This window comes from Taudactylus pleione, unplaced genomic scaffold (genome assembly GCF_031769625.1).
Source record: "Taudactylus pleione unplaced genomic scaffold, aTauple2 ptg000410l, whole genome shotgun sequence".
NCBI classification, from domain to species: Eukaryota; Metazoa; Chordata; class Amphibia; order Anura; family Myobatrachidae; genus Taudactylus; species Taudactylus pleione.
In genome coordinates, this window is record NW_028284812.1 from 549,978 (window position 1) to 567,852 (window position 17,875).

Below are 17,875 nucleotides of genomic sequence, written 5' to 3' on the forward strand. Positions count from 1 at the left end.
GTGTTCGACACAGTGGAATACGCCCAGTTTCACTCCAGACCTCTGCAGCACCTAATCCTGTCCAAATGGAACGGACTGCCTCAGTCTCTAAAATCCCAGACGATAGTGCTCACCCCGGAGGTTCGCATGTCCCTTGCCTGGTGGTTGCGGACGACCCATCTCAACAAGGGTCGTCCGTTCTGGGTACTGAATTGCGTCCTGTTGACAACGGACGCCAGTCTTCGGGGCTGGGGAGCAGTTTCGGGTCCACACTTGTTCCAGGGCAGGTGGACTCCGACAGAAGTAGAGCTTCCAATAAATATCTTGGAACTCCGAGTGGTCTTCAATGCTCTCCAGCAGGCACATCGGGTTCTCCAGGGTCGCCCAGTGCAGGTCCAGTCGAACAACGCTACCACCGTGGCCTACATAAACCGGCAAGGAGGAACCTGAAGTCGGGCAGCTCTCGTAGAGGTGTCTCGGATCCTGGTATGGGCGGAGCGCAATCTTCCGGCTATATCAGCTGTCTTCATCCCGGGAGTGCTAAATTGGGAGGCGGACTTTCTCAGTCGCCAGGACGTTCATCCGGGGGAATGGTCCCTGCACCAGGACGTTTTTCAACTGCTGGTGGACAAGTGGGGTCTTCCAGAGATCGACCTCATGGCGTCCCGGGACAACAACAAGTTGCCGGTGTACGGGTCTCGCACAAGAGACGAAAAGGCTTCTCTGGTGGATGCTCTGTCCGTCCGGTGGACGTTCCGGTTCGCTTACCTGTTTCCTCCGGTTTCCCTTCTTCCACGGGTAATCCGGAAATTCAAACAGGAAGGAGGGACGCTCCTGTTGATAGCTTCCGCGTGGCCCAGACGGCACTGGTTCTCAGACCTCCAGGGTCTGTCCGTGGACAGTCCTCTGCGGTTGCCGCTACGACCGGACCTTCTGTCGCAGGGTCCTTGTCTTCACCCGGACCTGACTCAGCTGTCTTTGACGGCGTGGCTGTTGAGACAGCCATGTTAAGGTCCAGGGGGTTTTCCAGCTCTGTAGTGCGTACCATGTTAAGAGCTCGGAAACCGCCTTCCGCGAGGATATATCATCGCATGTGTCATACGTTCTTCCAGTGGTGTCGACCGAGAGGTTATGCACCGCGGGAGTTTCGTCTGTCTCGGATACTCGCCTTCCTACAAGCGGGACTAGACCATGGGCTTCGCCTTGCTTCTTTGAAGGTACAGGTTTCGGCCCTGTCTGTCTGGTTTCACCGTAGGATTGCTACAATCCCTGATGTGCACACCTTTATGCAGGGCGTTCTGCGAATTCAGCCGCCTTTTGTTCCACCTGTTGCGCCTTGGGACTTGACTGTGGTCCTGAGGGCTCTCCAGGGACCGCCGTTTGAACCACTGGGCTCAGTGGATCTTAAATGGCTAACAGCTAAGACTGTTTTCCTTCTGGCCATAGCTTCGGCCAGATGTGTTTCTGATTTAGGGGCTCTTTCTTGTAGACCCCCTTTCTTGATTTTTAATGGGAACAGGGCAGTGTTACGCACTCGTCCTGAATTTCTTCCCAAAGTTGCTTCCCAGTTTCATGTTAACGAGGAAATAGTTGTTCCGGCTTTTAACTCACCTGGCCTTTCAGTGGGTGAGGCAACTTTGGATGTTGTGCGGGCCTTGAGGACTTATGTTGACCGCACTTCTTCGTTTAGGAAGTCGGACGCCTTGTTTGTCCTCTATGGCTTCCGTAAAAAGGGTTGGCCTGCTTCAAAGCAAACTTTGGCAGCCTGGATCCGTATTGCTATTTCTGAAGCTTATCTTCATGAAGGCCTGCCGGTTCTTCCTTCTGTGAAGGCTCATTCCACTAGGTCTGTGGGTCCTTCGTGGGCAGCTCGAGGTGGTGCCTCTGCAGTACAGATCTGCAAGGCTGCTACGTGGTCCTCTGTCCATACCTTCGTGAGGTATTACAGGTTTGACACCTTCGCCTCTCAGGATGCTTCCTTCGGGCGGCGGATTCTCCTTTCAGCACAGGAGCGTCCCCACCCTTAAAGGATACTGCTTTGGGACATCCCCAAGGTATCCTGTGGATACCCTATGGACCCTGAAGTAGAAAATATGAGATATGGTAAGAACTTACCTTTGTTATCTCTATTTCTACGAAGTCCATAGGGTTCCACAGGACTCCCGCCCTGTCGCACCTGTGCTGCAGATGGGCTTTGCTCTGGTCAGTGGTTTTTCCGTCTCCCTCTGGTGAGAATGGGATTCTTGTGTGTATCCAGATCTTTTTTCTCTCTCTTCCTTCTCCTCCTCTGGCCTATGGCTTGGTACATAACTGAGATGCCTTGGCTCGGGGGCGGGGTATAGGAGGGGGACCCTAGTGCATCCTGGGAGGCTGAAAGCTTTACTCTATGGTGCCCGATGACTGACGTCACACCTATACCCCAAGGTATCCTGTGGAACCCTATGGACTTGGTAGAAATAGAGATAACAAGGATAAGTTCTTACCATATCTCAGATTTTCTAGTGCCTAAACCTAACCCCCCCTTCCCGCACCCTAAACCTAACACTCCCTCCGCAGTGCCTAACCCTAACCCTCCCCCTAATGCCTAACCCTAACTCAGCTACCTAACGCTAACCTCCCCCTAACACTCCGATACTTACCTTTCAAGATGCCGACGGTCGGGATACTGAAGCTGGGATCCCGACCTGTCGGTATTTCGGGGCCGGTATTTGGACCGTCAGCATCCTGCACGCGGGGATGCCGACTACATTCCGTCTGCAAAGTAATATTGGGCCTGATTCATTACCGATCGCAACTGCAAATGCAATAGTGATTACGCGCGCAGGTCCACTGCGATAGTATGCTAATCCATTGTGATCGCTATGACGCCGCAGCACTGCATAAGGACGCCCACCTTACCTTACACACATCCGTAATACTTAGCAAGACTGAGAAACCATCGAGTACCATCGCAGCCTCACGCACATTCGCACAAGCTCTGACCTTACTTAGGAATTGCTAACTTCATCGCACGCTATGAGGCCTCAGGCTGCGTACGGCATCACAGTGGATAATGTACGCCCCTGTAATGCCATTCAAGTGCGCTGGCACACCTGTGTTTCACGGGCCACCCCCCATCACCCCTCACAAATGCTACTTCCTGTCAATCACTCTGCGATGGGTCTGCGTAGACACTGCGATCGCAGTGGCCGGTTTGTGCTCTGTGATGCATGCGCAGTACGCAACAATCGACCGATTGCGTGCGTATTAGCAGTTGCGATCCTTGCTGAATCAGCCCCTTGTCCGCAGCCTAAATTCATAGTTCTTTTCTTAGTGCAGAAATCTGGGATGATTCTTTTTTTTCAGGACATTAGTTCGTTCATTCATCGATTCATTCGTTCTTTCATTCACTTGTTCTTTTATTCCTTCACTCATTAGTTCATTAATTAATTAGTTAATGCATTCATTCCTTAATATGACTAATCCATGAGTGAGGACACCAGTTATACGTTTAATGTTAAAGGATTTACAAGGATTCCTGTTAACAATACAAACTCGATTACTGTCACCTCTGTAGTTCCTGTAACTCTAAGCCTAATGTAATACACATGCTTTGTCACTGCCCCCACTTACCTAAATAAGCCTTCTGCACCTCTCCAATATCATTACATAAAGATGTATATCCATATACCACTCAGCAGGGAATGTCCCGCCCATCACCAGCCTGCCACACCCAGCCACGTCCTGCCACACCCAGCCACGTCCTGTCACACCCAGCCTGGTCCTGCCACACCCAGCCTCGCCCTGTGCATAACGGTGGGTTTCGTTCTGATTGAAATGAAATAGTAAACACATGTGACCAATATGAGTGATCTACAAATGAATACACTTTATTTACAAGTAACAAACAAACAATTAACAAACAACATACAAAGTTTACAGTATCCTCAACTTTTGTCTATGTATTCAGATGACACCGGTAATTCATCCTCTTCAGCATAAGATGTACTTCATCTTATCTTCTCTGGGGAGCCATCGTTTCACAACGCCCAGGTAGTTCAATTTACATTGCAGGCATCCTTACTGCAGACTTAGAGATCCATGCACGAGCTAAAGGGTCCTTTGTGTACCTCCTGATTATATACCCTAGTCTGGGGTGGTGGCTGTCCGGATATTAAGCCCACATCAGTTACATACAGTGCTAGGTATCAAGCACTCATTGGTCCAGCATAGCATGAACCATGCTTATCTCTATTGCACATGCTCTGTAAACATATACTCAGACAAAGAGATACACTAATGACGTATCCTAGTATGTATGGAGATGAACCTCTTTCAAAGCTCTTTTGTGTAGAGTGTGGACATCACTAACAGTTACCCATAATGCTTAGCATCTCTACACAGCTTACGATGGAATGTAGCTAACTACTGATAACAGCATAGAAGCTATGAATGGCTCATTATACACATGGCAGGTAGAGCTAGGCCCCTCAAATTATGGCTTATCTGACCCCAAAATGTTATATCTAACAATTCTGTATAGACTGCAACTATTGAGTACAATCTCTTTGCAAACCTCAAAGAGGCCTAGCAAGCGGTATATGGATGTGTATTACAACTTATAACTTATATACTTATGTAGAAATTAACTATTTAATCCACTAATTACACCCTGCCAAGCCCAAACCCCTGTCCTTCCACACCCTGCCCTGTCACACCCATCCCCGTCCTTCCTCATCCTGCCATACCCATCGTCGTCCTGCCACAGCCAGCCTTGTCCTGCCAAGCCCAAACCCCGGTGTTGCCCAAATCTGCCACACCCTGCCCTGGCCTGCCACACCCATCCCCATCGTTCCTCACCTTGCTTCTGCTTGCCACACACAGCCTCGCTTTGCCACACCCATCTCCATTCTGCCTCACCTTGTTTCTGCATGCCACACCCAACCCTAATCCTGCCAAACCCAAACCCCTGTCCTGCCTCACCCTGCCCTGGCCTGCCACACCCATATCCATCCTGCCACATCTTGCTTTCTCATGCCACACCCAGCCTCATCCCGCCACACCAAGCCTCACCCTGCCACACCCAGCCCTGCCATGCTAGACCCAGCATCATCCCGCCACATCAAGCCTCACCCTGCCACACCCAGCCCTGCCATGCTACACCCAGCCTCGTCATGTCAAGCTCATCCCCGTCCTGCCTCGCCCTGCCCTGGCCTCTCACATCCAATTCCTTTTCTACCTCGCCCTTCCTCACCCAGCCTGGCCCTGCTAAGCCTATCCGCGCCCTGCCTCACCCGGCCCTGGCCTGTCACACCCATACACGTCCTGCCACACCTGGCTTTGCATTCCACACGCAGCCTCTCCCCATCACAACCAGCCTCACCCCATCCCACCCAGCCTCACCCCGCCACACACAGCCTCACCCCGCCACACACAGCCCTGCCATGCCTCACCCCGCTCTGAATTTCCCTGCCATACTGAATATGCAAATGTAAACTGGATGGCACACTCCTGGATGTATAGGTGTAAATGTCCCGGGCACTGCAGGCAGCATACAATAGGCCCCTGTAGGAATGATGGTCAGTGACTATAGCTGTGGTATACATTGTGTTTCTTTCTCTCCCTGTAGGGATTTGAATGGGACTTGAAAGGCGTTCCTCTGGACACCAATGCCGAGCTCCATGCTGTGGTCAAAGACCATGAGACAATGGGGAGGAACAGGTAATATAAATGTATATATTCCTAGCAATAAATGTGATGTTGAGTTTCCTGTTTTTGCTGTTACACCGTGTTCTCTGTACTCCATGTTCTTTATCGACACCAATCAGACAGCGCCCCCCGGAGGCCAAACCGTGGTGTGATCATACAATGCACACTGGAAAGTGTCTCTCATTACAGATTATGGGCCTGATTCAGAGCCGCTCGTAAGCGGCCACTCGTTCGCTCCGAGCGATGTTTGCCCAACTGCGCATGCGTACGGATCGTTATACGCATGCGCGAACCAGTCAGTGCGGCCGAAATTCATGTGCTCGCAAAAAATAGCGAATGTCTGATAATTTGAGTGACAGGATGAGGCGTATGTGGGTGGTAACAGGGGAAGGTGCTTGAAAACGGGGAGTGGAGATCCGATCGCAGGCGTGCTTAAAGGTCAAAACGGGCGTTTTATGGGTGTGCATAATTAAAACAGCAGCGTCATTGAGCACGTCACTGGGTTATTTTATAGTCAGAACTGCTCGCAAAATTGTGGTAGCAAAAACCAACCACAAGAATAGCGAGCAGCTCATGCCCTGGTCGATGTACTCGATTAATCTAATAAATAGCGGACATGACGTAGGATGCGAGCGGCCAGGGGGCGTAGTTTCCCAAAAAACGACCGCAAGTTTTGTTCGCTCGTTCAGACCTAGAGGCGTGAACAGACCACAAAGAGCGAACGGTTCATTTGAATAGCCACCCCTTTTTTTTGAACGACAACCGCAAATAGCGACCGGCTCTGAATCAGGCCCAATGTTCCTAATATTGCTTACCAGTGCTTTGTGTTTTCCTGAGCAGTACACTGTGCCGTTATCACCGCCTGTCGCTGGGAACTCTTTCCAGACCTTTGTAGGAGTAGCTATAGTGGCGTTTGGTACATGGTGGCCCCCGTCTCTTATACCCTCTACCACGCCGGGGTGACCTGTGTTTCTATCTGTTGTACATGTCCCACTCTGTGCTGTGCTAGAAATTCACAGGTTGCATAGTGTATAATGTATTGTCATGCAGGCTGGGACTTGTAGTTCCACAGTACGTAGTGTAGAATAGCGGTGAACGTGCTGCTGGTTGTGAGGTGAGCGCAGTCACACAGTCTCAGTACAGGGAATCAGCGTATTTTCATTTTATCTCATAATACAGGTTGAGTCTCCCATATCCAAATATTCCGAAATACGGAATATTCCGAATTACGGAATATTTTTAGTATGACTGAAAATGTGAAACCTTTGCTTTCTGATGGTTCAATGTACACAAACTTGTTTTAAAGCACAAATTCATTAATATACAGTATACAATAACCTTCAGGCTGTGTGTATAAGGTGTATATGAAACATAAATGAATTTTATGTATGTACACCAACTTTTTTTGATGCTCAAAATTATAAAAAAATATTGTATAAAATGACCTGCAGGCTGTGTGTATAAGGTGTATATAGAACATAAATGCATTCTGTGTTTAGTTTTGGGTCCTATACCCAAGATATTTCATTATAGTATGCAAATATTCCAAAATACGGAATAATCCGATATCCAAAATACCCCTGGTCCCAAGCATTTTGGATATGGGAGACTCAACCTGTACTGCGACATTTAATTTCGTAGCGGCCATGGCTCATGGGTAGTGGCGAAAAGAGAGAGTACTGCGCCAGTTGGCGTAACGTATTTAGCGTGAATCGCACTGTGCATGCCCAGTACGTGAATGTAAGCATATGTGCACTTGCAGACTCGGAGAAGATGGACGGTGGCGGGAAGGGGCGTTTTCGCCTCATCCAAGTACAGATGTGACCACGTGGTGGAAGCACAGTGGACCTCATTCAGAGTCGGTCGAAGCGGCCTCACGGTCGTACGGGAAAAGGGGCCGGATATGCAAATGATTCCCTCGCAAGTTGCGTCCCTAAGTTCGGATCGGTAGCTGGCCGACCAAGGGGAGGAAGCGGCCGGAAGACAAAAAAATATGCCCCCTTCTCGTACGCATTACACGTCATCTCCGGGCATATAAGAATTAATCGAGACCATCGGGAACCATCGGCACTGGTCGTAGAGCTTAAGGTTGACCATACCCTCTCTTAAGCTCTACGATCATGTCAGTGTAAAAACCTCCCATGTCACATGTGCCATGACGCTACTTTGTTAATTATGCACTCCCATAAAACGCTGTTCGCATAATTAGGCACGCCTGCGTTCGGATCTCCACTCCCCCGTTTTCAAGCACCTTCCCGTTACCACCCACAAACGCCTCATTCTGTCACTCAAACTACCGACCTGGCTGTGTTCAAGGAGAGAGAAATTTCTGATCGTAGCGGCTAGTTTGCGCACGCGCCTTGCGACCTTTACGCATGCGCAGTATAGCGAACATCGGTGGCGTACGACCGTGCGGCCGATTCGACCGACTCTGAATGAGGTCCTGTGTCTCCATACTGTATGTAATTTATGCGGCTGGAATGCAACAGGGAAAAGTCATTAGACGCATTAGATAGAGGGCACATTTATCTTTAATTAGGTAAAATTAGTGAAGTGCAGTAAACAAAATGGACAAATCCCTTAATGCTAAAGACGGTGATGTGTGGCAGGTCGCACATTGTATATCAGGGAGGATTGCTGTTCCAGGGGCAGGACGCTGCTCTGCTGTCAGGGAGGGAGAACGCAGCAGGGTGGTCCTCAGCTTAAATCCCCATCTCTGCTTCCTAGACAGTGCTGACGTGAAAGATCTAACAGGTGACAATGTCACAGCTGCGGTTTTGTGGTATTATTGTGGGGGAGGGGATTCAATTCACCGTGAGTTGAATAGTGCCAGGAGGTAGCTCCCGGCGATATTCAATTCACCACAATGTTTACTCCGACAGGACAGCTGTTAAGTCGGAGAATGGCGGTTCTCGCGGGTAAACCTGGGTGTTTAGTTGTGAGATCCGGCATTCTCCATCTAAAGTGCCGGCCGAGAGGCTGTTAGTGCCGCGCTTTAGTGTAAACGCTCAGGGAAGTGAGCTGTAAACTCTTCTATGAGAAAACGCGAGGCTCTTCTTCCAGTTATGCGCCAAGTCTGAGTTACACTTCATGCTCACATCGCGTGGTTACTGCTGGCGGATGGGTGCTTATATTCACCTTGCAGGGTTTTCACCTCATTGTCGTTGTACTGTCCTCCTAGACTCCCCCTATATCCCTGTGATGTCCTCCTGCATGTAATGTCCTCTTGCACTCCCCCTGACCTACCAAAATGAGTCCCCTGTACAGAACTGACCTTCAGTAGCTGTTCCCAGGTCAGTGCACAGTCTGTTTCCTTGAGCATAGATCAAAACCTGGAGGAACCAACTGAGAGATGCTGTCACTACAGTATGTTCAAGAGATTTCAGCAGGCAATTTCAGACAGAAATTCTACTGCATGTTGTAGTGCCCATCGTTAGAATTTTAAGAAGGCAAAATATTTGCATGGTTATACTGTACGCGAAGTTGGCCTGCTAGGGGGCGCCAGCTGTAATCAGCTGGTGGGCCGGAACTAAATCAACACCGCTGTCACCCGGGCTCCCCTCGGCGGCCTTGATTGGATAACTGATACTTTTAGGCGACTACATTACATAGTAGGAAAAGTAATTGCAGGAGATCAGAATAAAAAATAATTTGTCTTATAATGTGTTGTATTTTTTTTTTTTGTCATCTGTTTCCCTGAGGGAGAAAAAATGTAGCTAGAAATAGGCTGTGTTGTTCTGTTCCCATTTAAGATGAGCGGCCTGGAAGTAATAGAACTAGAACTTGCGAGGGTAGGCTTACAGATTGTGTATGGAATCTATCTGGGTGGAGCATTCCTGTAATTAACCTCAAGTCTTCTGTAGCTGTAACCTATGCACAGTATTAATTCTTACAAGTCTTATACAGGAAGAAATACAGTTACACCTAAATATGACATCATCCGAGGCCGTATGGAACCCCGATGATTATGATATCATATCTTGCTGCGAGGGAAACTCAAGTATCCAACTCGCAGCGGGGGAAACTTGACACCGGAGCAATTCAATATTACTCCGATGCGGGGACAGCTGCTCCGAAAAGCATCTGTACCCTCAGTTATAGTATCACAGCTACAGAAATATCTGCGTTACTTACCTCTTTCCCGTCGTCCCGACTACACATGCGTGACCCGATGTCACGCATGCACACTCCCGCCGGGGAAGTAGTGAGGAGGCGGTGGCAGAGGGATCCGCTCGGATCCCTCTTCGCATCCCTGGAACTTCTTGAACAAGCGCCGTCTGAAGATGGCGCTTTTTCTCGGAAGCAAACTCCGGAAACTTTCAGTTTTCAGAGTTTGCTAAATATCAGGTGGTCCTACCGGACCCCTGATGATGAATGGCCTGGTAACTAAGATATGCGGAAACTAGTGTTTCCGCATGGTTAACGAGCCATTTAGTGTTGATGAATAGGCCCCTAAACCTGATATATAGTCAGAGTTTTCCAGCAATAGCTATACAGACTGCGTATTACTGAGCTGAATAATACTCGTGAAATAATTGGAATTTTATACTCAAGTCCGTCCCATCCTCTGCAGCAGGTTTCCCTGTTAGGAGGGAGGTGCTTCTCTACCTATAAGGTAACCTGACCGACAGCTTTTCAGGCTTTATTTTCATTCTCCAAATGACTCGCGCTGCCAGAAGTGCTTCTCTGGAAGAAATTGTGTATTTGTTGTATTCTTGAGCGCCACTAAGCACCGCATTTATTATTTTTTGCTTCAATTTTCTTGTGTGTGGCGTTGGGCATTCTCCACGTGGTTTGTGCTGGTGGCTGTTAGAGATACTGGAATTTGTCAAATTCCAGGTGCCTCATATGGCGCGAGGTATTTTTCTCTATCTCTTTAAAACATAGACGCCAACCAATCAGCTTATAACTGTCGCTCTACAGGCTGCATTTGAAAAATGTACGTTAGAAGCTGATTGGCTGCAAATTTTGTTAAATCTTCCCCAAAGACAGAACAGTGGATATATTAAACTAATAAAGATATAGACAAGGACTTTTTTGGGGAGTGTTTATTAAATAAAAAAAATATGTCAGTCTTTAAACACAGAACATTAATAGTAAGTGACACACAATCACATGTGAATGGATTTCATCAGCAGACATGTCATGCGTAAAATATCCTAAAATAAACACTGAATTCAGGTAACTTCTAGAGAGTGGACCTATTGCGTCGTAGATGGATACGCTGGAAATAGCGGTCCTGCCGCATTCAAGGGTGGTGGTTAGTAGGCCAACAGTCCATCCACTTGAATGTAAATAAATGTAATTTTTTATCAGTAAAAGTAGAAATCCCAACAATGAGAGAGACGGGCTGTACCAGCAGGTGTGCGATTATCTATATCCAGCAAATTGTCCTTGCAGTTATCGATGATCCTGGTATCCTGAGCTTGTCTTTAAATGACAAACAGAGAATACACGAGTCTGATGGGATGGTAACCAAAAGTCCACCGATGGTCACTGTCAGGCACCTGACCGTCAGCTGCGTTTCGTTGTGGCTCTCCAGTGTTTAAGTTCTTACCTAACACTCTTATTGTGCAACAGTTAGGCACTGTCTAGAGTAGTCCTGGACAGGTGGCAGATCCAGAGGTGGGGCCGTAGGGCATCCCAAAATCAGAAAGGGGAGCCACACCAACTGCCACCCCAAACATCGCCGGCTGGGACTCACTGGCAGTTGGTGTGGCTCCCCTATTAGAATTTTGGACCACGCTGCAGCCCCACCTCTGGAGCCACCACAGGTCTCAGCCATACTCTTTGTAGCCCGCCTTGATGTAGGCATGTAATATGTGCTCTCATCATGCTGGCGTGTAACTTTATTATCTCCTTATTCTGTCTTATTATTACACTATGACCCTCATTCAGACCCAGTCACAAGCACCGATGTGCTCGTAACCGGGTCGATGGTTAGCCCTGCGCACGCGCAGAGGCCACACTGTGCGTGCGCAAGCCCCGGAGCGAGAGAGAAACTCTCTCGCTCCGGAGCTCTCTACAAAAGGGGCGGCTGTCGATGTTGATCGACAGCTCGCCCCGTCTTGTAGGGGGGCCGGGGGGGTGGTTTCACAAACGGAGGTGTTCTTTAAGGAACGCCTGCTGTTTTGTGGGTGGCCGCACTGACATCAGAGCAGAGCAGGAAGCTCCCTGGGGCTTGCGGCTGCCGAGACCCAACCTTAGGGTCTCATCGCAAGCCCCGATGGTCGCGATGGTGTTCACCATCGCGACCATCAACCTGGTCGGTCGTTAAGGTGTGGGTGGTAACCCACAGCTTACCTAACGACCAGGAGGCCGCACTTCAAAACCCAAACGGCCGCCACATTCAGAACGAGCGCGCCTCTGAATGAGGGCCTATGTACCTTCATCACGCCAAAATGTTGCCCCATTATTCCACTGTACAGCCCATCATAGCATTATTACTATTATCATGGCATTATTACGTATATCATGGCATTATTACTTATATCATGGCATGTCTGCCCCAGCACCGTTTTGGAGCCCCAGGGTAAGGTTAGTAGCTGGACCCCCTCCGCTTCTCATCACACAGCCTCTTACCGATGAGTTGTTTATCATTCCCTTATATTATTTATTTTCCCTTTCGTTCTTTCTTGCTTCATCCCATCATTAGAAGGAACCCAAATGTCTTTATATCTGTTATAGAAGAGGCTGCATTGGTTGACCACACAATAAGCTAAATGTACTTTTGAATTATTAGAAATAAATCTCATCCTGGATAATATTATAAGCAGAAAGTGATTGTTTTTGCGGCTCCCCACAATGTCCTGTACAGTTTCCACAGACAGAGATAAAGACTGTACATGTGCACCGTACACTTGTCCTTCCCATGTTAAAGACTGTATCGCGCGAGTGCCCTCGTATCGCCATATTCAGTTTGAAAGTAGGTGAAAAAGGGACCCGGCGAAACTTGAACAAGCGGAAAGTGCTGTCAGATTTGGGGAAATCAGCCTGACACCCCCTAAAAGATGCTCTGACATGGGGGTTAGCTATGGTTACCCCCCGATTTGGCTTGCTGAAGGTATTTGGGGTTTTTAAATGGGCTCAATAGCTGCTAAATAGCGTTTTTGTATAAGTGGTGAAGAATAGTATTCAGATTTGGGGTACTTCAAAATGGGGGTCAGCATATTTAAAAGTTGCTAAAGTAAAGTTGGAAAAATCGTGAAAAATCCACCTGCCGTAAGCACCTGCAATGAAAAAAACACCTGGGGCATACTTGGGGACCCCCCCAGAGTCAAGTTCGCTAGTTTTTAACTTTGTACCCCAACATTTTTTTTTTACGCCCCCAAAATTCAAAGTCATTTTTTGGGGTGTTAAGTGTTTTTTTTTTTTTTTTTTTGACACAGTTTACCTTTGGGGGACTGTCTGAAGGCTGCAGGGGGGTTCCCGCAACGTTGCACCCCAAAACCCCAATTCTACACTTTTTTCTGCCTAGTACATTGCATTGACTTTCCGCCAAATTGAATACGGAATAAAATCACAACAGGCGAAAATGACATCAGCAGCGAAAAGTCTTTGCCGAAAACACGCGGAAACGGCTTTTCGCCTCAAATTGAATACGGCCCTAAGTAAACTTCCTGTCGGTTCATGTCAGCCTACATTTGTACACCAGGTGAATAGAGAAAAAATGTATCAGGGTCAGTTTTATTTAATAATTTATCTCCATCTTAGTCAAATAATCAAATAAAGGTGTAGATGGGGGCCAACTGCCAGCCCATCACCAACACCTCAAGATTAGAGTGGTCCAACTGCCAGCCCATCACCAACAACTCAAGCTTAGAGGGGGGTCAACTGCCAGCCCATCACATACAACTCAAGCTGAGTTGAGGCCAACTGCGAGCCCATTACCAACCACTCAAGGCTTAGATGGGGCCAACTGCCAGACTATTACCAACCACTCAAGGCATAGATGGTGGCCAACTGCCAACCCATCACAACCACTCAAGGCTTAGATGGGGCCAACTGCCAGCCCATCACCAACCCCTAGGGCTTATATAGGAGCCAACTGTCAGCCCATCACCATCCACTCAAGGCTTAGATGGGGGCCACCTGCCAGCCCATAACAACTACTCAAGGCTTAGATGGGGGCCAACTGCCAGCCCATCACCAACCCTTAGGGCTTAGATGTGGGCCAACTGTCATCCCATCACTAACCACTCAAGGCTTAGATGGGGGCCAACTGCCAACCCATCACCAACCACTCAAGGCTTAGATGTGGACCAAAAACTTCTATTCCAAGAAGTGAGGAGACCTCCTACCCAAGAAATCACTATTATAAACCAGAAACTAGCCCCAAACTTCCACCCCTTAACTGTAATATGACTACACAAATCAGACTATAAAAAGGGGTAGAAAGTAGTATAGCCCAACGACGTTTCGGGCAACCAAGTACCCTTATTCAAGCTACCAGACCAACTGCAGTGCTTGGTGTTTGGACTATACCCCGTTTTTTCATATTTTTTATCTTGGTACCCACTGTTGGAGTATACCACGGATATACTAAGAATACTTTTCTGTCTATTTTGATTTGCTACTGATCGTGTTGTATCATGTGTGAGTTCAGTCGTAAATAGACTCCGCTGAGTGCTTCTGTGTGTACACTGTAAACAAAGGGTTAAAAATCAGAAAGAATTGGTGTGGGATCCCCTTCTGAAAGCATAACCAGCCCCAGACCTCTGAGTCCATTCTGGTACTGGAAATTCTGGGGAAAAATGGTGTGGGGTTCTCCCGTATTTCCAGTAACCAGCACCGGGGGGGGAACTGCTGGGGACTTACACTATAGCAGGGAGACACGCAGTGTGGAGTCCCCCTGCCATTATGTAAACCAACCCCAAACTGGTCAGCCCACGACTGGCAATCCTCAGAAAATGAGGACCCCAAAAATATATTGGGGTCGCCCCTCCTGAGGATCACACAGCCAGTCCAGGGCTCTTCCCCGCACCTCTGGTGGTGGTAGGTGCAATGGTAATGGCGTTAAATTAGTAATAATTTCGTTCTTTACAGTGGGACTACAGGTCCCAGAAATCCTCTGGTAAACTTAGAGACCAGGGCTTCTCATCATTTTCTGTGGCTTGTTGCACAGGTAAGCAGGATGGCATAGCCTTTGTTGACCTGTCGAATCGATGAGTTTTGTTTGACCAACACCCTGTCGGTAGTTCACGGTTCTTCTTTCCTCAGACTGATAGGTTCTCACCACAGCTGACCTTGGGCGTCACACAAACCTTGCTCTCCGTAACTGCTCTGACCCAGTTGTTTGGCCTCACAGATCCTTACACCTTGTCATATGTTCTGCATTCAACACATCGACTATGGGCTGTATTCAATTAGAGGTGAAAAGTGCCGTTTGGTGAAAAGTTTCTGCGGATTCAGACTTTCCGCCTGTTTTCAAAGTATCTCCATATTCAATTGCCAGACGATTTTGCCTAAGCGGAAACTCAATGCAATGTAATAAGCGGAAAAGTATCTCCTATGAATAGCAGGTGAAAAAAAGTGCAAAATCGTTATTTTAGGGAGCAAACGTGGGGAAACGACTCAGAACCCTTGGGTCAGCCCCCAAAGGACAAATCGGCAAAAAATATTAAAAAAAATTACCTCAGAACACCCCAAAAAAGTACTTTAGTTTTGGGGGCGAAAAAGTGAAAAGTGGGGGGACAACTATAAGAACTAGCGAAATAGACTTCTTGGGGTGCTATAAGGAGGGGCCAAGTGTTTTCGGGATTGTAGGTGCTTGTTTGAGGGTGGTTTTTCAAGTTTTTTAAAAGTTCACTTTACAGACATAAAAATATGCTAGCACCCATTTTCAAGTACCCCAAATTTGACTGAACTACTTATTTTCACCAAAATTTGGATTTGAATAGGGCGAAAAGTGTGGACGCGCACGAGAAGTTTTTGCCTCTGAAACAGGCGAAGGAGGCGGAAAGTCTGACAGGCGAAACTTGTCCGACTTTTCACCTCTAATTGAATACAGGCCTATGTATGAATACCTAATGTCAGTTTACCGTCTAATAACCAATTGGGCCATTGTTACAAGATGGTCAACGTCATTCGCTGCATATGGGAGTGGTCATAATGTTATCACTCATTGGTGTTTACAGAATGTGGCCATTTTAATGGAAGTAAATCAGTGATAAGTTTAACCTTACTTAATGTCATTTTGGGATATGGATGCGTGGACCACGTAAACTTTGCAGTTCTCTTCTGGTTTTTTTTTCTGAGAGAAAAGATATTTATATTGTACAATCTTTATACAAATAGTAGAAAAATTTTGTTACTAATGCATAACTCTGTTTACTGGAGATAGAGGGTAATTTTCCGCAATGATTTAGCATCAGTCAGCAAGGTTTCCTCCATCCATTTCCTGTGTTTGTGAAGAAAGGGACAGTCGGAGCAGACAATATATATTTTTCACAGCAGCCAAAAATATATTCCTCAGACTACGGGTAGATTTACTATATCTTATAAAACAGACAAGTAGTGGTGTAGTCCATTGCATCCAATCAGATTATATCTATCATTCTATATTGCATTCAGCCGAGGTAATTTCCAGTAGATTCAAAATCAGTGAAAATCCCAATTTTAAGTAAAAAAAATAATTGTTGTGACTTTCTTTTTTTTTTGAACCCCTTGGACACCCCTCCTAATAAAAATGGACTAAAATTACCCCAAAACAAACTTTTTTGTTGATTTATGCAACCCAAATTTTATTAAAGTAATCATGTAACTGAAAAATAATTTTAAATTTTTTAACTTTAAATATTTTTTTTTTTCATTTATGCTTAAAAAACAAAAGTTAGCTTTTTTAATAATTTTTTTTTTTAAATGCACAAATAAGCCATTTAAATATCAAAATATTTTTCTTTGGGACAGTAATAAACATCATTATAGTTACCCAATATTTTTTTAAATGTTTTTAGGGTACAGGCTGTTCCTTGTTTTTTTTTTAAAATAATTTCAGCGGGAGTTTACTGTAAAAATTACCATGGCCATTTTTTTTTTGCTGTTGGATATTGTGGATATCGGGGGCACGGATACCCGTGTTAATAAAAAAATGGTTGTGATGGCCACTGCAATTTTTACTCCTAAAATCTCGCACCCAATTAATATGCCCTTAATTGTTGGACTGAATAATATTTCCTCACCCGTCCAAGCTGAATTTATTCTGATCCATGGCTCTAGTTCTGGCCAATAGTGGAACAAGGCATGAGAGGCCTCTTTTGTTATTACATGATTTTATTTGATGTTAAAGCTTCCTTACATTTAATACATGTTGCTCTAGAGCAGCAATCTCTCTTTGATAAATAATTCCTTTTGTCTGGCTACAAGAAGAAACTTGATAATTATCTTTTTGTATGCTTCGTTTCTTCAAACTGATATTAATAATTGTTATTTCTGCAGATATTCTACAGGGTTATGGTACTACCATGGCCACCACAGTTACATTGCATATGATATAGTGAGCAGAGATGCTTTGGATCAAATTCTGTTTTTGCTTGTGCCATCCTCCTCATCCTTCTCCCCCCTCTACCATCACATGAGATGCTGAGAATCTGAGTGCCTGTGTCTGTGCAGCAGACTGACTGTGGTGGGTCATTCAGACCCACTCGCGAGCGGCAGTACGCTCGCATGTGGGTCGATGTTCCCCACTGCGCATGCGCACGACAGAGGGAGCTCTGACGTGCGCATGCGCGAGACCCGGACTGCGACAGGCAAGCTGTCGCTCCGGGTCTCGCGCCAAAGGGGGCGTGCTGTCGATGTTGATTTTGGCCGCTCGCATATGCTGTGGGTGGTCACCCACAGCTATGCGAGCGGCCAGGAGGCCGCTCCATTTTCATGGAGGAGGGCCCTGATTCAGAGCGAGCGCTCTGGTCAGAGCGTCCGGCTCTGAATCAGGCCCTGTGTCTGTGACTGCCAACTGTGCTTGTTTTCCCTCCAGAGAGATTTTGAAAAGGGGATAATGGTTTGTTGGAGGACAGATGTGAATTTCTGAAAGTAGTCTCTGTAAAGCTTTGCGTTATATGTATTCACTATAAAAATAAACGTAAATAAAAGTAATAAATAAAAATAATAAATAGCAACATCAGTAACTATGGAAAGAAACTGTGGACTGCACTTCCTTCACTTTGCGAATTTAAGAGATTATTACTATTTTTTTTTATTGGTGCATTTT

General features: G+C 46.7%; 1 protein-coding gene across 1 annotated transcript in view; it reads left to right on the top strand.

Annotated features, from left to right (window-relative positions):
• The window catches only part of DYSF (dysferlin), a 705,898-nt gene that overhangs the window by 303,368 nt on the left and 384,655 nt on the right, over positions 1-17,875 (top strand). Inside the window, exon 3 of the mRNA XM_088447021.1 lies at positions 5,588-5,679. Coding sequence (XP_088303147.1) covers positions 5,588-5,679 — 92 coding nt within the window. The remainder of the gene's footprint in view (positions 1-5,587; positions 5,680-17,875) is intronic.